Source organism: Canariomyces notabilis, assembly GCF_033297395.1.
Source record: "Canariomyces notabilis strain CBS 508.74 unplaced genomic scaffold N656scaffold_2, whole genome shotgun sequence".
In the NCBI taxonomy this organism is placed as follows: Eukaryota; Fungi; Ascomycota; class Sordariomycetes; order Sordariales; family Chaetomiaceae; genus Canariomyces; species Canariomyces notabilis.
Genome location: NW_027041824.1, coordinates 531,685 through 550,656, shown reverse-complemented (window position 1 = coordinate 550,656; position 18,972 = coordinate 531,685). Strand labels below are relative to the sequence as shown.

The following is an 18,972-nucleotide window of genomic DNA, read 5'->3' as shown; positions in this document are numbered from 1 at the left end:
GAGCCGATGCCTGCCAAAGTCCACTCCTATCTCATGTCAGGCACGAATAACGGCATTAACTGAAATCCATTCCAAGATTGCTGTCATGGCTGGCAATTCGTCTCTGGCACCGAATCCGAACCCAATGCCAGCCATAAACAGCAAATCCATGCCAAAAGTCGATTCGTGCAGGCCATACTGAAAACCTGCGGCATCGGGTGCAACCCCAAATCCATACCAACTCCGCCAAATGCCAGCGCGGCCAACCGACCGCCACTCATAACGAGCGTCTCTGCAAGAGAATTCAACCATCGCAAAGACCTAAGCAAGCCAGCCCCAGATATTTTCCTAGCTCCTCAATATAACGCCCTATCCTTTTCTCGTCTATCATACATGCTATTTGCTAGCCACTGTCTTAGAATGTCCAGCAGCCCCTAACTCTTGGTCTCCTCGCTGCCGGCGCCAGACTGCTGCGAACCCTCGGTGACCGGGGTGGGCGCTATCCGTCTCCGCTTGGCCTGGCTGCCGGATTCGGTCGTCTCGCTGTCGCTCGTCTCTCTCTTGGTACCCGTGGGTGCTGTAAATGAGGGTTGGGGCGTCTCTGGAGGTGTTGTAATCGGAACGCCCACAACCTTGCTCGAATGAGTCGCGGCAATGCTGGGTACTTGGCCCGCTATCAACGGCGGATTTGTCAGCACGCCCCCCTGCACAGCGCCAGGCTGCGTGACAATTGAAGAGGTCGAGTTAGACCGTGCAGGTGACCCCGACCGTAGGCCGACAAATGGCGCCGTCATCGTTGGCGGAGAAGGAGCGGTGAATGAACTGGTAGAGTCCCGATGCCTGTGGTGAGAGCCGTTTGGAAACGGGGATGGCGGGGCAAAGACCGAGGTTGGCGTTGGAGCAGGTGTGTTTTGGCTAGAAGATATGCCTATTCCCGACTGTTTTGGGGGCCCAAGTTCACCCGTGTAGACGGTGCCTAGTTCTCCGGGTGAGAATGAAAGCGTCGAGCAAAATCCGTCTGAGGATGAGATCAACAGCGTCAGGCCGTCAGCAGACCTATCTTTGGATTAGTCCTAACCCTCTAAGCACAATGGGACCGAAAAACGAACCAGGCCAGATCTGTAAAAGTGGCGCAGTGCAGGTTGCTCACGATACAGATGGGAGTGTATTGCTGCGTGTCATACAAGAAGACCGAGTCTTGGGTTGCCACGGCGTAAATCATCCGGTACGGCAGTGTGAAGACGGCCTTGGGTCCTGGAGTTTGCACACTGGTTTCTAAACTCAAGGACTTCGAGGTTGAGGAAGATGTATCTACCGGGGCCGGAGGCGGTGGAGGCTCCATAACCGACGGAGCTGGCGACGGCTTGGACAGAGGCTCGGGGAGTGATGGAATCGGCTCCTCAGCAGACGATGTATCGATAGTAATGTGCTTGGTGACAGGCGGAGATTGCCTCAGCGTGTACACAACGGGAGAGCATCTCACTGCGACCGACGGCTTCTTGTGGCCAGGCAGGTGAGCGACGGGAGGCTTGTTGATGCCACCCCGCGTGTAAATGTAGACAGTATTGATAACCTCATACGTGGGCTTTCCACCTTCCACCTGGTGTTGAGTCTGGTACTGCCCAGCAGGTGTGAGGAGGAGGCTACCGTCGGGGGTGAACGTGAGTCTCCGGAAGAAAGACGTTAGCGTCTCGTTCGCATAGAGACTTGCACTCTTCATGCCCAAGCTCGTATTATTCAGGTGCGGCTTCGGAGACGCTTCAATCGGCATAACGGCCGGCAGCGGCATTGACGGCGCAGGCGAAACTGAACGCCTTGAAGAGAAGGATGACCTCCGGCTGTGGCTGATCACGCTGGGCGGATTCATAGGAAGCGCTATGGACGTTGGGGTTCCGGGCGCTGATGGAACCGGCGAGCCCATAGCGACGCCTGGAACAGCATCTACGGCCGCAAGAACAGACCGGTAGCTGAGTTCGGGCGGCGCTGGGCTGCTGGAGGATATCCGCCGCGGCGGAAGGTCCGCTTTGGCATGGCTCGCAATTTTTGGAGGTTTGTCGTCGTGACTGTGGAGCGTGTATTGGCCATCCTTAGTCTTGAGCGAGTAGATGTGGACGGACCGATCTGATGACTGAGTTGCGATATACTCGTTCAATGGGTCCCAAGCTACACCCTGAACGTAGTGGCTGTGCTCGGCAATCTGGCGCACGAGAGTACCTGGGCAAGCATGAGAAAACGGGTGGCCGAGCGATTCCCATAAGTCAAAGCATACCTGTGCCAGAGTTGTAGATCCGTGCAACATTATCCATGCTTCCAATGATGAAAAACGAAGCATCCGGTGACCAAGCGAGATCGTATATCTCAGTCCCCAGAGACCGACACATATGCTTTATCCGCCATGTTTCCTTGTCGTCAAGGCCATCGGAGCCAAAAGCTTGATGGGGTGGCGCGTCCGAGGGAACCCATAATATAACGTTGCCATCATCACCGGCAGATGCCAGGAGTTCGCCTAAGAAGCACGTCAATACCGCCGTTGTGGATCGACACTGGAGTTATGGCTCACCCTTTGGGGCCCAGCGGACGACATTTACTGCTTGTGTGTGCTTCGAGAGCGTCGCTAAGTATTCGACCCGTCGGTCCTCGCCATCCTCTTCGATCTTCCATAACTGCCGTTGTGTTAGCGCAGGTAACAAGCGGGAACAAGGGACAAGACGCTGCACGATTTCGACAGACTTACTCGAACATTGTTGTCTCCTGCACCCGTGGCCAAGCGCCCTTTGCCATTGGGCTCGAAGTGGGCCGAGTAGATGGGGTAAGGGTTATTGTTGTCATGGTGCCAGTTCACAATCAACGGAGTGGCCTTCATTTTGAAACCGAGTTGGTTGCAAAGTGCTTGTCATAGAGGTGCAGGGAATCAGAGCTCCAGTGCGTCTTCAGTTCGCAGCTGTGGTCTTGAACGTTGCAATCGAGATTGAGTAAAGCCTTGGGAACTCGACTAATTAATGCAGCGCGTAGGGCAATCAATCGGCGGTCTATGGGGGAAGGCTGGCTTCTCGTCGGTTCGAGTTAAGGTGATGTTGGTGGAAAGTATCCGTAACTAAAACGCGGGACAATAGTGGGAGCTTGCAGCTTGTACAATACCCCAATAAAGCGCAAGCTCAAAGGGATGGAAGTTAAGGTAGGGTCAACTGCTGAGCTTAAAAAGTGCAAGCAATGAAACAAGAGTCAGGTGCACGCGCACGCGGTCGGAATACCAGGGTCAAAGCACCAAGTTTCATACACTAGGAGTGTTGTGCACACCGGCTTCGAATCCTGAAATGGGACGTGTTGAATTGCAAGTTCACGCATCCGTGAACCCCTTGAGATGAAGCGTATGATGCTAAAATGGTTAATTGATCTTTTCTGCCCACCGCGCTTCTCGCTGGAAGTCGCGTTTGGCGTCGAGAACGGGCCAATCAGATCAGCACAATGCGTCTGTGGAGACGGGACACCAGAGCATCGCTCCCGCGCCCTTGACGGCCCCGGGCTGTCACTGCCCGTCATTCGGATACAATTAGGTAGCTCCGTATCTCACTCAACACTCAACAGTCTCAACCCAGCGCTGAGCAGACAGGGCAAGAGATGACATTAAGACTTTAAAGGACGTTCAAAACTGCATTCCGTCTTCGGGGTCAAGATGGAATAGACTTTTACCTATTAACATCAACTGAAATGCGTCCATCTCTCTACGTCCGTATGTACCACCTTAGCCTCATTACGTAGCTGCTTCAAAACGACAGGGCTCTCTTCCCAGCTCACAAGTCTCAGATATGGCCTGCCCGATAGGCACTGATGCCTCCATCATTTTTTCAACGGCCAGGTTCCCGGCACATAACGGCAACCTTTCGTGGGAGCTATGTATTGAAGGCTTTGAAGCTCACAGGATTGGCGAGTGAATCGTTATCTGGCGGATCAATGCGTGTCAGCCGGAAGCCTGCAGGAGGTCAATACTACAGTAGCACAGTCCAACGGAAACTCCTCATTGACCGACTCATGGGGCCGTTCAAACCCAGCCGATTCGCCAATTGCTCTCATACTTGCGGTGACTCTCGATGCGACTCTTCGGTAGAGGCGGCGTTGGGGCTACGGGTTAAAAGACAGGTGAGTATTGCTTCTGATGAGGATATTATTCTCCCTCGACCTCTGGAACCAAGGCCTCAAGCGGTCGCATCATGCATGTACATTGTACAACAGTGGAGTACATGGTCCCTTCCTCTCGGACTCTCACCACACCTCGCAATCATGCTACAGTACTGTATGTAGCGAGATGCTCAATGAATCGGTTCACCGACACCACCTCAGACTGCCGCGAAGATGCCTGCCCTGCTGGGCTGCCAAGACTCTTGCTGTAATTACTGTAAACCATGTCAAGTTTCCGGGTCGTGCTCTGTACAGTACGTGTATTTAGATTTGTAAGTACGGTATTGTACCGTACATACAGTTACTATGAGCCTTCGATTGACAACGAGGGAATGAAACCAGGCCTCTGAACTCAACTGTAGCAATCGAGGGACGCTTCCAGGATATCATACTCGAACCCCCATGAACCTTAAAACCGTATGCAAGGTGCGTATCCGTATATAGCTGTAGACTCGGTCCTACGAGGCGGGAATCTCATAGCGCACGGCCCCGTGTCCGGTCCGACCGGGATGGATCCGTAATACCGTCGTATGGACGAGTCTGCGCCGGGGTGACGCACGCCGGAGGGATCGCTACCAGGGCAGCACACCGCTGGAATGGACCGCCACCTGCAGTTGGTAATAGTGTCGTTTGGAGATGGGCTCGGTTGGATTTGCATCGATATCGGGATCCCTACCTAGGTATCTACATATCGCGTTGCGATGTTCTCCTTTCATGGGTAGGAACGGGGGCTAATCCCGTCTCCAATGTACATACATACATACATGTAGAAGTGCCGCCGGCTTTTTGCTGACAACATAGGAAGGTCGTTTTGCCGGTTCTTTCGGGTTGACACATGGAGGTTGGGAACGCGGCACCCCGCAATGTATGAAGTGTAAAAGAGAACACTCGCATACCCTGTGACTGTCACTTCTGTTAGTGTTTTGCGGTGTGCAGCAGGGACAGCGGGTGATAACAATTACCCGAGTTTACCTACACTTTCTATACTAGGGCTGCATGCCATGCGGCCCCTCGCTCTTGCTGCTGCAGGTTTGACAGAAGACTCAACGCTCCCCACCATCCCAGAGCTCCTTCGCCGCGTGAGTCAGCTTCAAGAAAGACTCGACATGCCTATACAAGAAAAGCTTGCAAGCAACATGTGGTCCCCAGGGAATATTGGTCTTCTGTTTTCCCTCCTGAGCTCTTCAAGACAGGACCTTCATCCCATCTTTGGGAATCCACTTTCAAGATACATAAAGTATTACAATATAAATGTAAGTTGAAGGTTTGTAATCATTTGAAGAGACCAAGTACTTCGTTTGTGGATGGTTCTTCTCGCCTCTTCTTCCATCTTTCCCGGCCCCTAAATCCGACAGGATCCGATTAGATTGTGGTCCTTGTGGATTTTCACTAGGCATACCTCGTGGCAATCTCTTTTTAAACATTAATAAGAGAGCGCTCAAGAACTGCTAAACCTTTCTGATAATTCCAAGAAAAAAAAAACCGGTTCAAACGCAAGGGGAGCAGGTCGGCGCGCCGAGAAAGACTCCGCCGCCGAATCGCCCGCGCCCTATAACATTCGGCGGTATTCAGCCGGGCATTATCGCATCTGACAATGAAGAACACTGGCTCGTCGTTGACAATCATCGAGACGGGCGTCGCGCTCATTGTACTCTGCTCCATCCCCGCCGCGTCTGCTCTCGCGAAACAAGTCGGCAGGCGAGACGTGAAGCAAGACACGTACGAGGACGAAGATGGCAAGGCGACACCGGAATCGATAAAAGCCTACTCGGCCAAATTGCCCAAGATACTTGTCCTTCTGTCGGCTGCAGGTGGTTGCGCCGTCTCCATTGCCCACCTCCTGCTGCCGCTGCGAGCAGACATCTCTCCTCTGCTGAATGTGCTGCTGGGTATAGCGGCTTGGGTAAGTCAACGAACGACTGACTGACTCGTCCCTGCACTCTGCCGGAGCGCTGACCCATCCTACAGACTCTCTTGCTGCTCCAGGCTGTGGCCATAGCTTCGAGCAGGAACTCAGTCCAGGCTTATAACCTCGGCACCTACACATTCCTGTCATCTGCAGTCCTTGCCGGCATTCTCCTCATTCAGGGCACCAAGGTTGCCGAGTCTCTGCTGCACTCTTGCCCCGAGGCCTTTGCTCTCCGCGTGACTGAGTTCGTTCTCAGTCTATGCCTCGCCATCTCGGCCTTGTGCATCCCCAGGCGGCCCGATGTATTCTACAATGGCGAGTTGGTGGATAGAATGTACACTGCATCCGCCCTAAGCCGCTTCACCTTTGGCTGGCCAGTGGACATTCTCAAACTCGCCACAAGAAAGAAAGACCTGGACTTGGTCGACCTTACTCGACCTGACCATTTTACACGAGCTGCTTCTGTGTCTGCCAGTTGGAAGAAGCGTGAAAACCGTCACAGCCTCTGGCTTGACCTGATCCTGGCGCATAAGGATGCCTTTGTTCTGCAGTGGTTCCTGACCCTCTGTACCTCCGTCTTGAACTTCGCGCCGCAGTGGGTAATCCTGCAGCTGCTGCAGTTCCTCGAACGTCGCCAACCCGGTGTCAACCATGGATTGGAGGCATGGATATGGGTCGTTTGGCTCGGAGTGGCTATTATCGGGGGATCCTGGGTCGAATCTTACGTGTTTTGGTTGTCCTACTCAGACCTCCACATCCCGGTTCGCGCTCAGCTCTCTGCCCTTATCTTCGAGAAGGCGATGCGCAGGAAGGATGCCAAAGGGACCGGCAAAGCCAACAAAAAAGCCCAGGCCGACCATGCAGAACCTGCAGAGCCTGCAAACGGAGCGGCGTCTTCAGGGCAATCCGAGTCGGAAATCGACCCGGATGACTCGGAGGAACTGAAGAAGAGCAAGCAGAGCACTGTGAATCTGATCGGCGTGGACGGAAAGAGGGTTTCGGACTTTGCGGCCTTTCAGTACTTGTTCCCAGGGAGTCTCTTCAAGCTCATCGTGTCACTGGTCTTCTTGGTAAGCCTTCTCGGCTGGAAACCACTGTTGGCCGGGTTCTCTGCCATGCTCGCCATCATCCCCTTCAACGCCTACTTCTCCAAGAAGTACGCCGCATCCCAGGACCGTTTGATGAAGCTCAGAGACGAGAAAATGGAGGTCGTTACCGAAGCCCTGCAGGGAATCCGACAGATCAAGTTCTCGGCTTTGGAACCGGACTGGGAGAAGAAGATTGGTGGCGTTCGAGAACGAGAGCTTGGCGCCATTTGGAGTGTCTTCATCAATGACACGGCGCTTCTCGCTTGCTGGGTAACAAGTCCAATTCTTCTATCCGCTATCTCCCTCGCTGTATACGCAGTCGTCAACGGATCGCTGTCCCCTTCCGTGGCCTTCGTTAGTCTCGGCATTTTCAAGGGTTTGGAGATGACATTGTCTATAATTCCAGAGCTTACCACAGATGCGCTCGACGCCTGGGTTTCCGTCAAGCGTATTGAAGAATACCTCAACTCTCCAGAGGTGTCCAGGATCGCCGAGGATTCGGACGAGGTTTCCTTTGACAATGCGTCCATTGCCTGGCCTTCGGACGAAAACCTCGACGAGCAGGAGAGGTTTGTTCTCCGCCACATCAACGTCACATTCCCTAAGGGCGAGCTTTCAGTCATATCCGGCAAGACGGGAACAGGAAAGAGTCTGATGTTGGCGGCGATTCTAGGCGAAGTTGACGTATTGGGAGGGACCTTATACGTGCCGAGACCTCCGCCGCTATCCGAGCGGCATGACGACAAGGCAAACAGGGGCAATTGGATCATACCCAGCGCCATTGCCTATGTTGCGCAGATCCCTTGGATCGAGAATGCCAGCATTAGGGACAATATTCTGTTCGGCCTGCCTTTTGACGAAGAGAGGTACAATAAAACTGTCGAGGTCTGCGCCTTGAAAAAGGACCTGGAAATGCTCAGCGACGGCGAAGACACCGAAATTGGGGCAAACGGCATCAACCTCAGCGGAGGCCAGAAGTGGCGTGTCACCCTTGCCAGGGCTATCTACTCCAGAGCTGGCATCCTAGTATTGGACGATATCTTCAGTGCTGTTGACGCTCATGTCGGGCGCCACATCTTCGAGAAGTGCCTGAATGGGGAACTTGCCACAGGCCGGACGAGAATCCTGGTTACCCACCATGTTGCACTTTGCGAGCCGAAGACGAAATATCTGGTGGAACTGGGCAATGGCGGTGTATTGCACGCTGGCTTGCTCTCGGAGCTCCAGGAAGGTGGGATCCTCCAGAAGATCAAGAGTCACGAGCAGACCTTCGAGGAGATCGAAGCGGACGAGTCGGCCACTGCAGTGAATTCAGAAAGCGCCTCGGCTGCGGAGCGAGATGGTATCAGTGAAGTCGCTCCGAAGAAGGTGACGCCAAAGCCCACGGCGCGCAAGTTCGTCGAAGAAGAGGCTCGTGAGCAAGGCGCAGTGCGGAAACACATCTACGTCACCTATCTCAAAGACAGTGGAGGCTGGTTATACTGGGCATTTGCGGTTATACTGTTCGCTGTCGTCCAAGGTCTTTCGCTTGGTAAGCCGAGGACCCTCATCCGTGAGGCATCTGACTATACTGACGGCATGCAGGACGATCATGGTGGCTCAAGATCTGGACGGGGAGCTACGAGGAGCAGCGCGTCCATGCTGGTCAGACCTCCAATAGCTCAACTGAATTCGGGTACTACTATGCCGACGGTGTCCGTCAGACCTCAATCCATGCAACGACCGCACCTTCGGTAGGATTTGAGGGGACCCTAACCTTTTATCTCGGAATCTACGTCGCCCTGGCGATCGCTTCCTCCATCATCAGCACCTCGAAGTTCCTATACATGTATATTGGCTCAATCCGCGCAAGCCGCAAGCTCTTCGCCAAGCTTAACTTTACCATCCTTCGAACCCCTATCCGATGGCTCGACACGGTTCCCGTCGGCCGCATCCTCAATCGGTACACGGCTGATTTTACCATCGTCGACTCGCAGTTGACAAACTCACTAAGCTTCGGGACACATTCGTTTATGGGACTTTTGGCAGTCATTGTCGCCGGTCTCTTCGTGTCGCCATACATTGTGCTCCTCGCCGGCATTCTCCTTGTCATCTGCCTCTACTTTGCGATCCTCTACCTTAATGCAGCCCGGCCCGTCAAGCGTCTGGAGAGTACAACCAAGTCGCCCGTCTTTGAGCAGTTCGGCTCGGCGCTCACCGGCGTCGCCACCATCCGCGGCTTCGATAAGGCACAGGTCTACGTGGACCGCATGTACAGGAGAATTGATGACTATTCAACCGCGACATGGCATCTGTGGCTCTTCAACCGGTGGATGGGCTGGAGAATGGCCCTGGTGGGATCTTTCTTCTCCAGTTTCGTGGCCATCCTCATCCTTCTGACGCCCGGGATCAACGCGGCACTAGCTGGATTTGCGCTTGCGTTTGCTCTCGAGTTTTCGAGCTCCGTGATGTGGACCATTCGGTTGTATGCCGCCGTGGAGCTGAACATGAACGCTGCCGAGAGGATTATCGAGGTATGCGAATCCTTTCTGGGACAGGTCTACTTATTACTAACCCTGATGTGGCAGTACACCGAACTGCCAACCGAATCACTTGAAGGCAAGCGCCCTCCCGCCGCCTGGCCTACCGAGGGTCGGATTGAAGTCAATGACTTGGTGGTCGGTTACGCTCCCGACCTGCCGCCTGTCCTCAAGGGCCTCACCTTCAATGTCAACAGCAATGAAAGAATTGGCGTTGTCGGCCGCACCGGCGCGGGCAAGTCATCCCTGACGCTGGCCCTGTTCCGATTCCTCGAGGCACGCTCCGGCAGCATTCACATCGACGGCCTGGACATTTCAAAAATTAGGTTGCATGACCTCCGCTCACGGCTGGCCATCATCCCGCAGGTAAGCTTCATCCTCTTCCTTTTCCTTTTCTCGAAACCCACCGCTAACCGTCTTCCACTTAAATCAGGACCCGGTACTCTTTTCGGGCACTGTCCGGAGTAACCTCGATCCGTTCAACAAGCACACCGACGCTGAGCTCCGCGATTGTCTCGAGCGTGTGCACCTCGTCAGCGACGGCGACGCCTCCCATCCCGGGTCGGGCTCGTCAACCCCTGCCGTCACCGCCCCACAAACGAACAAGAAGAACACAAACATCTTCCGCGACCTCTCCTCCCACATCTCGGAAGGCGGCCTGAACCTTTCGCAGGGGCAGCGTCAGCTGCTCTGCCTCGCGCGTGCCATTGTCTCGCGGCCGCGCGTCATGGTTCTCGACGAGGCCACGTCGGCCGTTGACATGCACACCGACTCGCTCATCCAGCGGTCAATCCGCGAGGAGTTTGGCGACGCCACGCTCATCGTCATCGCGCACCGTCTGAGCACCATTGCCGACTTTGACCGTGTGCTCGTGCTCAGCGACGGGCGCGTCGCCGAGTTTGGTACGCCGAGGGAGCTGTGGGAGATGGATGACGGCAAGGGCGGTATGTTTAGGGCCATGTGCGAGGAGAGCGGCGAGAGGGACAAGTTGAGAGGGATTATCTTTGGTGAGAGGTGAGGCGACGATATATTTCTTTTTCAACGAGGGTCTTTGCAATAAAGAGGATGGATAGAAGGGAGGGAAAGGGACATTTACTGCGATGCATTTTCGCTGTTGCAGGTTACGTCTCACGGGATACGATACAGAAGATCAATGTGCATACAGCAAGTTGTAGAATAAAGCCGTTTATTGTAGAAGGCCAAGCTGTATTCATCACTATGTGCCAGGTGATGTGAAAGAGCGTCACCACGACCATGATGCTGCCTAGACTACTTTATTTGACGCGATGAAAGTAAAACCGCAAGACTTCTCGTCATATCCCTCGGCAAAGCGTCCCCATCAGAGGGTAAAAATCTAACAAATCTGCCATGCCCCAAGTACCTGTCAACGCCGATTTTTCCATCCTGACCGACCTTATGTCTCCGTGTACACGCCCATGACCGTGATTGCCGCCATTCCTAGTCCGTGTCCTGAGAGAACGTCGCAGAGAGGCGCAGAGATCATTGTAATAGGGTTGCCCCAGCCATCATGTAAGTCGTCAAATCGAAAGCCGTGAAAGTCGTCAACTCGTCAACTCGTCGTTGGGGCGCGCAGCAGAAGGCGTGCATGCAGTGGCAAGCCTCTTTCGGAGCCCTTCCATACATGAAGGCAAATGGAAAAGAGGAAGAAGAAGAGACGAATAAATGACCCATCCCTTTGCTGCCCATCTGGCAAAGTAACCCGCACTGCTGCTGTACGTGTGTCAAGCCCTCGGCAGGGACCCGCATACCGCCCTAGCCCTAATACTTGTGCAGAGCAGCGAGGGTGATCATAAAGGTGAGAAAGCAGACATAGGCCACCGAAATGACGCTGCCGAGCACCAAGATGATTTTGCGCTGTTTGCGACTGAGCCGCTCCGCCTCGCCATGCGTCAGGTACACCAGCAACGGGTCCAGCACACCGCGGTAGATGAGCGGAAAGAAAAAGGGCAGAATGAGAAGGCCGCACATGAAGAAGAAGTAGACCCAACGCTGCTGGCGCGCCTCGGGCGACAGGTAATCGTCGCCGTGGGGATCGTCGTCCCAATTAATGCCGTGGGCCTGTCCGGGGTTGTTGGACTGATGACGGTAATTGTAGTTGCGGCGAGGCTTGGGGTAGAGGCGCGGTGTGGTCCAGGCTCTGTCGGGGAGAACCGGCACGTTGGCAAGGCTCAAGGTGCTCCGCAGGGAGCTGCGAGAGATGGTAGGCCCGTCCTGGGTAGGCGGTGGGATGCGCGGGTTGGAGAACATCTCCTCGGAAGGGACCATCACGATTCTACGTTGGGTAGAAGGAAGAATGGTGGTTGGAATCCCGATTCTGGGCGATGTAGGAGAAAGATTTGTGGTCGACCGCTCAGTTTTGGTATGGGTACGAGAAGTTGTGGTCGGCTGCAGAATTTTGTTTTGGGTAAAGAGAGGAGCAGTGGTCGGCGGAAAGATTGTCGGCTGGGCAGGAGGAGAAGCCGCAGTGGGCAGGCCGACTGAGGTCGGATGGCGGCTGTGACCAGGTCGACAGTGAGCGGGGCGCGGCTTGGTGATGCTCGGCGTGGGAGGCGTGAGAAGAGTGGTTCGGCCGGTTTGCCTCCACGAACTAAGACCTATCCTAGAATTGTTCCCGGTCGTCACACCGGTGTTAAAGATCGGATCGTCCTCACCGTCCTCAATCTTCAGCGCCTGGCGCCGGGCAGCCTCCTCCAAACTAATCAGCTGAAAACTGAACAGCGTTTTGGCCGGCTGTTCCATCCTGCCCTGATCAGAGTCGTCAAAGCGCGTCGGAAAGTTGGGGAAGGAGTCTCCCGGGGAAGGGGCTGCGGGAAATCGCTTGCCTGTTTCGGCGAATACACAATCACTCTTTCTGTTAATGGACGTGTTCGGCTTCACACGCGCTTCCTCTTCACTTTCACGGCAATCGCCACCCATCTCCTCCATCTCGAACCAGCCAAACGAATCCCGAGTCCTAAAATTGGACAAGGGCTTCGCATTGTCGGAACTCTGCCGATTCTGCTCACGTTCGCCAGTGAAGCGCGACCGAATAGACGCACCGAGCCTCTCCATAATTTGGTGCGTTCTTGAAGATTTCCTGCTGTCTCCGGACGGGGGATCCGTGAAAAGGCGGGCAGCTTTATGGAGGTAGCCGTTGACACGGTGAATGCGTGGCCTGGCTGGAAAGTCCGCGGGGCAAGTATTCTTCAGGCTCTTGCACTGACGAGAGGTAGGATCAGGGTCCGGCAGCATTTCCAGTGTCGATGTAAATTGCTCGGAAGGGTGCTCGGAAGGAAGCTCCGACAGACTCTCTCCATCTGAGTAGCCTGCGAGGCTACTTCCTGCGATTTTCACTGGGAAAGTTCGTCCCAGGACAATGTCCGGGGTAAAATCACGAGGACTGTTATCCGGGCCTACACTAGTAGCGACCGTCTCCCATTCACCTGTGTCGCTTACAAGAGTTTCGGGCTGTCTCACAAGAGCAAAGCCGTCTGACTTCTGCACAGCCTGATCCTCATTGGCGGCTGGTTGCTCTGAAAAGGCCGGGAGTTGGGCGATAATCCTAGCCAACTCGACGTCGTCTTGAAGATCCACATCGGGAAGCGCATTGTCGTCCTGCGCCTCGTCGTCGACCATCTGCACCGGCGTGTTGACTGGCCCCAATGACTCCGGCGGGATTGGACGGTTGTGTTCCAGCGTCTCTGGCGAGCGATCCTCATCTGCTTCTATGTAGATGCTGCCGGTTTCGCTGAGGCCGGCCGCGCAGCGAAGAGCAACGCTAACCTCCCTTTCCCTGGATGCTTTCAGAAAGCTGGAGTAAGGGGCACGGTCGTACACAAAGGGATCCTCGTCAGAGTCAGAGGCCTGGGCCTTGGCAGAGGATTTGCCCAGAGGAACCTCGTCGTGACTAATGGAGGGTTCCTGGTGAGCTTTGGGCCGGGGATCCTCCTGGTCGCGGCGAACAGCAGTCTGATCCTCATCGCCGACAGCTTTTTCCGAATGCTTTTCAGTCTTGCAAACTTTGGTAGCATTGGCGGGCTCAAGCCAAGGTCTTTGAGCAAAACTGCCAGGTGGGGTGCACACCTGGCGCCGTTTCTGGCTCTTGGGCGGAACCGGGGGAGGGGCCAAGTTCTCACCGCACGAAAACTCTGAATTGGCCTTGGTGCTATCAGGGATTTGAGCCGACGGCAAGGACCCAGCCGATGCGGACGGCACATAACAGTTGTAGATGCTCTCAAGGCTGCTTGCCGTATTCGAAGGCTCGCCATTGGCGACCACATCTCCAGCGTTGCCCTGCACGTCGCCGTTCAGGGTATCTTCGACATCTTCGGCAGCACCATTGTGGCTGGGGGAAGCTGTCGGAGGGGCAAGGGCGGAAGAGCCAGGAACAGAATCTTCAGTGGCATTGAAGCCACCAGTACCCGGCATCGCGGGCGCGGGAAGAAACGCCAAGTCTCGCTGATTGTCAATCACGCCTTCGGACGACGCGAAAGACAGAGGTGGGCTGGGGGAGGGCGTTGGGGGAACTTGAGTTTCGTGCTCATCAGTTCCACTGCTGCCCGACGAGAGCAGCCGAGCAGTGATGGCTTGGTACGCCTCATCCAGGTTGCTGTAGAGGCGATTGGGAGAACCAGGTCCCACGTTGCTTGGACGCGGGACGGGTCTCCTGGGGTCTCTCTCATCGAGCCTCATTTTGTCGTGCTTTCTGCGATAGTGAATCAGCCATTATTCGAATTGAATGAATACAAGGCCAAAGCAGACACTCAAGAACGCTGGCCGGGAGAAAGGAGCGGCAGGGATGGTGGGGAACGGATGGTTGGACGGCATCGACTCGTCACACGCGATCGCCCGAGTGCAGAGGAGGCGCGATCATGCTCGGGTGCAGAGGAGGAGCTATCGCGACCCAGCACGGAGCAGGCCAAGCGTAGAGAAGGTGAAAGAACAGTTGGATACCAACTCGTTGGATGGCGCCGACTCGTCAGACGCAATCGCCCAAGTGCAGAGGAGGTGCTATCGCGACCCAGCACCACGAAGGCCAAGCGCAGAGAAGGTGAAAGGACAGTTGGATACCAACTCGTCACACACGATCGCTAGCCTGCAGCGGAGGCGCGATTGCGATCCAGCACAGAGAAGGCCTAGGAGAGAGGGTGAAGGGGATAGTTGGTATCCAACTTGTAACACGCGGTCGGGCCTGAGTACAGAGGAAAGGCCGCCAGCGCAGAGCAGGCCCACCCAGCGCGGAGACCGCGATGGCGACGTAATGACGACGGGAGGGCGGCAGCTCTGACAGTGGAAGGCAGAAGGTAGATGATACGATGGCGATGTGAGGGTGGTGGTGATGGGCTTACCGGTTCGAAATGGGCGATTCTTTGTAAAAGCAAGAGGAATCGGTCCCGCGATAGTGAGTTGGGAGAAGTTCAAAAGCAGAAAGAAGTTAGGGACGAGGAGGGGAGGAGGTTGGCCAGGTAGGGACGATTGTGGGCACGCAAAGATAGGGTCAGTGCCTCCAGCAATTCCTGAATTTGAGCAAGAACGGCAACCCATCTGAATTCCATCCACCGAGAACATCGCTTCGCGGGGTCACAGTCCCCCTCACTCTCTGCCTCTGCACTTGTGTCGGGCCTCCACCACCGGGAAGCCTTGAGCCAGCTCGGTCCCAAGAAGCAGTTCTCTTCCTCCAGCATGATACGTCCGTATCGCTGGCTTTAAACACACGTAAAGGGTGTCACAGCTAGCATCGAGCTTTTGAGTGAGTTGCGATCCGATCTTCACATTCAGGGGCTAGGCACTGGGGACTTTATAATGGCCTCATTCACAACGGCCTTTCTGAGAAGGCCGTTCCTTACAGCGTTAACTTAGACTGTAAGGCGTGCTTCTAAGCATAGAGTGCTCCATGAGCACAGTGTACTCTGTCCCCTTTGGAGCGACCAGATGGAATGGGAAGAGTGGACATGTGAGAGGCCTAAAGGAGGAAGTGTAAGTGTAAGTGTAAATGCCAACCAATGTAAGTGGAAAGGGGCATGAAAGCAACCTGGAAGGAGGGCTCGCTGGTTTCGCACATATTTCCACTCAACTGGCAAAATTGCGGTCCAACATCCACATCACAGCACATCTTCATGTCGCTGCGAAACAGCCCCCTCTACATCTCTCGCGAACAACGGTATCAATGCTTCGGACCACTCGGTCCTTGGGCGCCGAGGCCTTCCTCGATGAAGTTCCCATTTTGACGCGTTGGAACCGACGGGTGCGGAGCTAATCCGCGGCTTCTTGAAAATCCCTTCAATGGACATATGCTTGCCGCTGAGCCGGGGATGACTGTGAACTTTGCCCATGCCTTGGTGTGCCCTGCAGCACTCGTCCGATCTCGAGATGAACGAGTTGTCGTTGAAAGAGGCTCAAAAATAATGTCACACCCCCGTGGAATTAATAGACGGTTTTCACCCAAATGGGCTTAGCCTGATCGGCATGAGGATCGGCCTTATCGGGGCTTATCGCATGGACAATCACCCCTCAAAGAGTGAGGGGAACCCACTGAACCATTGGAGAAGCCTGAAACAAGTGGGGTTTGTGGAACCAGCCGGGAATCCCACGGTATCTGTCACCCGCTAGGCCTCTGCCAGCCAGCCTTCTTGGGGTTCCAGCCGGCCCGTCCGGAAGGGATGATTGTATAATAAGTCCTGCGCTCCGATGTGTAACGCTGAATGTGAGAATGTGGCTCTAGAACCTTGGTTCTGCGTAGTAGCGCGTTTGTTATACGATCTCTGTCTTTGATCGCACGTGCACGGAGAAACAAGGCCGAGTCCTACCATCCTTTCCTATCCTCATCGTCAACCATCCTTATCTCCATTGCTCAACCCTTTAGCATTCACTTGAAGAAAGCGGTATCAGAGCCCCCTGAACCTCGCGGCACCAGGCCACCCAGCATTCCTCTCAATATCACCTGCAAGCATGACGGCGGGTCTCGCGAGCCTGCCTGGGGAGATCCTTCTCCACATCCTCTCGTGTAAGTGACAAGACGGATACTTGGAGCATACATACACTATTCGCTCCTCAAACCCTCACTTCGTGAGCAGCATCACTTAGCTGGTACATGTATTCTACAAAGACATCCGCTAATTACCAACCCACCCGGTACTTTGCAGTCCTCGACCCGCCCGAGATCACCACGCTGCAACTCGTCTCACGTGGCTTCTGCAACCTCGCCCGCGACGACAACTTCTGGCGCACGCGCTGCCTGCAGGAATCCTCGTACCTCGAAGCCCTCGGCCGCCGACGGCGCTTCTCACGATTAGCCAAGACGGCGACCGCCGCGCGGAGTCTTCTCGGCAATGGTCGGGGTGGGAGCCTAGGCGGCGACGATAACGACAATAACATTGACACCACAGGAGGAGCGGGTGGGGGGTTATTAGGTCATGATGTGGCCAGCAGCAACAGCAGCAGCTCGGTCAGCCCGGCCTCCGCCGATGATGATGACAATAGCGCACGGGGGCGATGGACCGCGGCGGCGGGGCTCACCGAGAGCGAGAGCGCGGCCGACTCGGGCGAGCGGGAGCGTGTGCGGATCATGGCCAACTGGGACCCGTGCTTCCCCTCGGAGCCCGTATCGTGGTACGACGAGTACATTCAGCGCCACGGGCCTGTGACGGTGAATTGGTGCCAGTTTGCCTACGACACGAATCGGCAGATGCAGATGCAGATGCAGATAGACGGCGGCGGCGCGGGGGGGAGGAGGATGACGATGTCGCCTGACGAGATGATTGAGGCGCGCGGGGCGGCGCTGTATTATCCAGACTGTGGCAGGGATGGAGCCGGTGAGACGGTCCTCGCCGTGTCGCCCCTGGATGATGGCGGCGTGTGCCTGTGGGATGTTGGGGGCACGAGGGGGAAGAGGGGGGCAATTGCCGCCAGGAGCAGGCCGGGGATCCTGTTTGTGGATGGGCCGGGGGCTGATAACAGCATGCGGTCCAAGCGGATTGACTCGGGCGTTACGGAATGCGTAAGTGTGGATAGTTGGCAGCATAGGGCGTTCTTTGCCGTGCAGAATCGTAAGTGTTTACATGGACAAACCCAAAGATTTCATCAATGAGCGTGTGGGTGACGGGTGCTGACGGGAGTGAAACAGACCTCATCGAGGTGGACCTGCAGAGGTTGTCGGTCGTCGATTGCGAGTCATATCCGTGGTCCATCACAGCGCTGTCTGCCGCGAGTCCGGCAGTGCCACTCACCGTCGGGACAAGCCTTGGAATTCACCTGCATGACTACAGATCCCGCAAGCCGCTCCGGAACGAGGCCGGCGAGACGATAGACGGCTTCGATCGGATGGGCGCCAAGGACTTTTACCAGCTCAGCCTGCGCCACGTCTTTGATGACGAGCCGCTACCCCCCTACGCGCCCCTGTCCCAGCCAGGGCCGCTGAGCATCCTCCATCTCCAAGCACCTGGCCAGGAAGTGGACCTGTCGGACGACATCTACGTGGCGGGCCGATTCTCTAATATCTTGCACTACGATCGACGCAAGTTTCCCTCCATCCGAGGATCTCTCCATTCGGGGGCGAGGCTTTGCAGCATGACCTCCCTACCCTACCCCTTTTCAACGCTTGACAGCGAGCTCCGACGTAAAGGCGAGCTTTCATTGGAGCAGGTCGAAGCATCCAAGAGTGTTGCTGGGGGGAGGACCTTGATTGCCTGCGGCGAGTACAACACAAAAGGCTCCCTGGAGATCTACGGCCTATCGTCGAGCGACAGCAGCGCGGCTGGGGGCCTGCAGAATTCCACGTTCAAGAATCGCCAGACCTCATCGCAGTCCAAGCTGCTTTCTGTCGTCAACCACGGGTCGCGCATTGCCTTTTCCGATGGGTCGGGATACATCAAGTGGTTCGAGCGAGACGGCTTCACCGAGGTGCGCCGCTGCAGGATAGGGCGCAGTGAGAGACCACAGGGCCCCTCCATCTTTGCGTCCATGCCCGGCTCGGACGACCTCGCCCGGAAACTGCTCCCGCTTAGGCCAGCGGGTCATGCCAGCAACGGCCCAGCCAACGACAATGACTTGCTCTTTTGGACGGGCGACAAGCTGGGGCTGATTACCTTTTCGGCGCGGCCGGGTTTTAACGCCGAAGATTTTGAGGAGCTGGTTGATGTTCCCGATGCAGAGGCACTGGCTAGGGAGCGCGAGGAGAGGGCGTACAAGGAGAAAATGCGGCGGGCGCTGGAGAGGCAGGCTGACGATGTCCGGTTTGTGAGAAACCTCGGTCTCGGCAGCGGTATAAGGCCTGCCTCTGCGTGATTCGTTTATATCGTCGATT

At 55.6% G+C, this 18,972-nt stretch overlaps 6 protein-coding genes across 6 annotated transcripts; 3 read left to right on the top strand and 3 right to left on the bottom strand.

The window, feature by feature from the left end:
- Nucleotides 1–413: 413 nt before the first annotated feature.
- Nucleotides 414–2,842, bottom strand: N656DRAFT_794514 (WD40 repeat-like protein; the record flags this gene model as incomplete). Its single annotated transcript, XM_064817286.1, has 5 exons — nucleotides 414–1,035; nucleotides 1,089–2,193; nucleotides 2,249–2,485; nucleotides 2,540–2,642; nucleotides 2,714–2,842. 5 exons carry the CDS (start codon nucleotides 2,840–2,842, stop codon nucleotides 414–416), a joined length of 2,196 nt encoding a protein of 731 aa, XP_064673754.1.
- An 883-nt stretch (nucleotides 2,843–3,725) lies between these two features.
- Nucleotides 3,726–4,435, top strand: N656DRAFT_774384 (uncharacterized protein). Its single transcript, XM_064814259.1, has one exon. It carries the CDS (start codon nucleotides 3,808–3,810, stop codon nucleotides 4,276–4,278), a length of 471 nt encoding a protein of 156 aa, XP_064673753.1. The 5' UTR covers nucleotides 3,726–3,807; the 3' UTR covers nucleotides 4,279–4,435.
- Nucleotides 4,436–5,749: 1,314 nt separating this feature from the next.
- N656DRAFT_794513 (P-loop containing nucleoside triphosphate hydrolase protein) lies at nucleotides 5,750–10,689 on the top strand (the record flags this gene model as incomplete). Its single annotated transcript, XM_064817285.1, has 5 exons — nucleotides 5,750–6,058; nucleotides 6,124–8,683; nucleotides 8,737–9,665; nucleotides 9,720–10,037; nucleotides 10,105–10,689. The coding sequence occupies 5 exons, from the start codon at nucleotides 5,750–5,752 to the stop codon at nucleotides 10,687–10,689; spliced, it is 4,701 nt and encodes a 1,566-aa protein (XP_064673752.1).
- A 380-nt stretch (nucleotides 10,690–11,069) lies between these two features.
- N656DRAFT_229252 (uncharacterized protein) lies at nucleotides 11,070–14,522 on the bottom strand. The gene has a single exon (XM_064808953.1). The coding sequence runs from the start codon at nucleotides 14,361–14,363 to the stop codon at nucleotides 11,451–11,453; it is 2,913 nt and encodes a 970-aa protein (XP_064673751.1). The 5' UTR covers nucleotides 14,364–14,522; the 3' UTR covers nucleotides 11,070–11,450.
- On the bottom strand, nucleotides 14,523–15,506 carry N656DRAFT_229208 (uncharacterized protein). The gene has a single exon (XM_064808952.1). It carries the CDS (start codon nucleotides 15,237–15,239, stop codon nucleotides 14,682–14,684), a length of 558 nt encoding a protein of 185 aa, XP_064673750.1. The 5' UTR covers nucleotides 15,240–15,506; the 3' UTR covers nucleotides 14,523–14,681.
- Nucleotides 15,507–16,619: 1,113 nt separating this feature from the next.
- On the top strand, nucleotides 16,620–18,953 carry N656DRAFT_765189 (uncharacterized protein; the record flags this gene model as incomplete). The annotated part of the gene is made up of 3 exons (XM_064813386.1): nucleotides 16,620–16,674; nucleotides 16,745–17,716; nucleotides 17,794–18,953. The coding sequence occupies 3 exons, from the start codon at nucleotides 16,620–16,622 to the stop codon at nucleotides 18,951–18,953; spliced, it is 2,187 nt and encodes a 728-aa protein (XP_064673749.1).
- Between the last annotated feature and the right edge of the window lie 19 nt (nucleotides 18,954–18,972).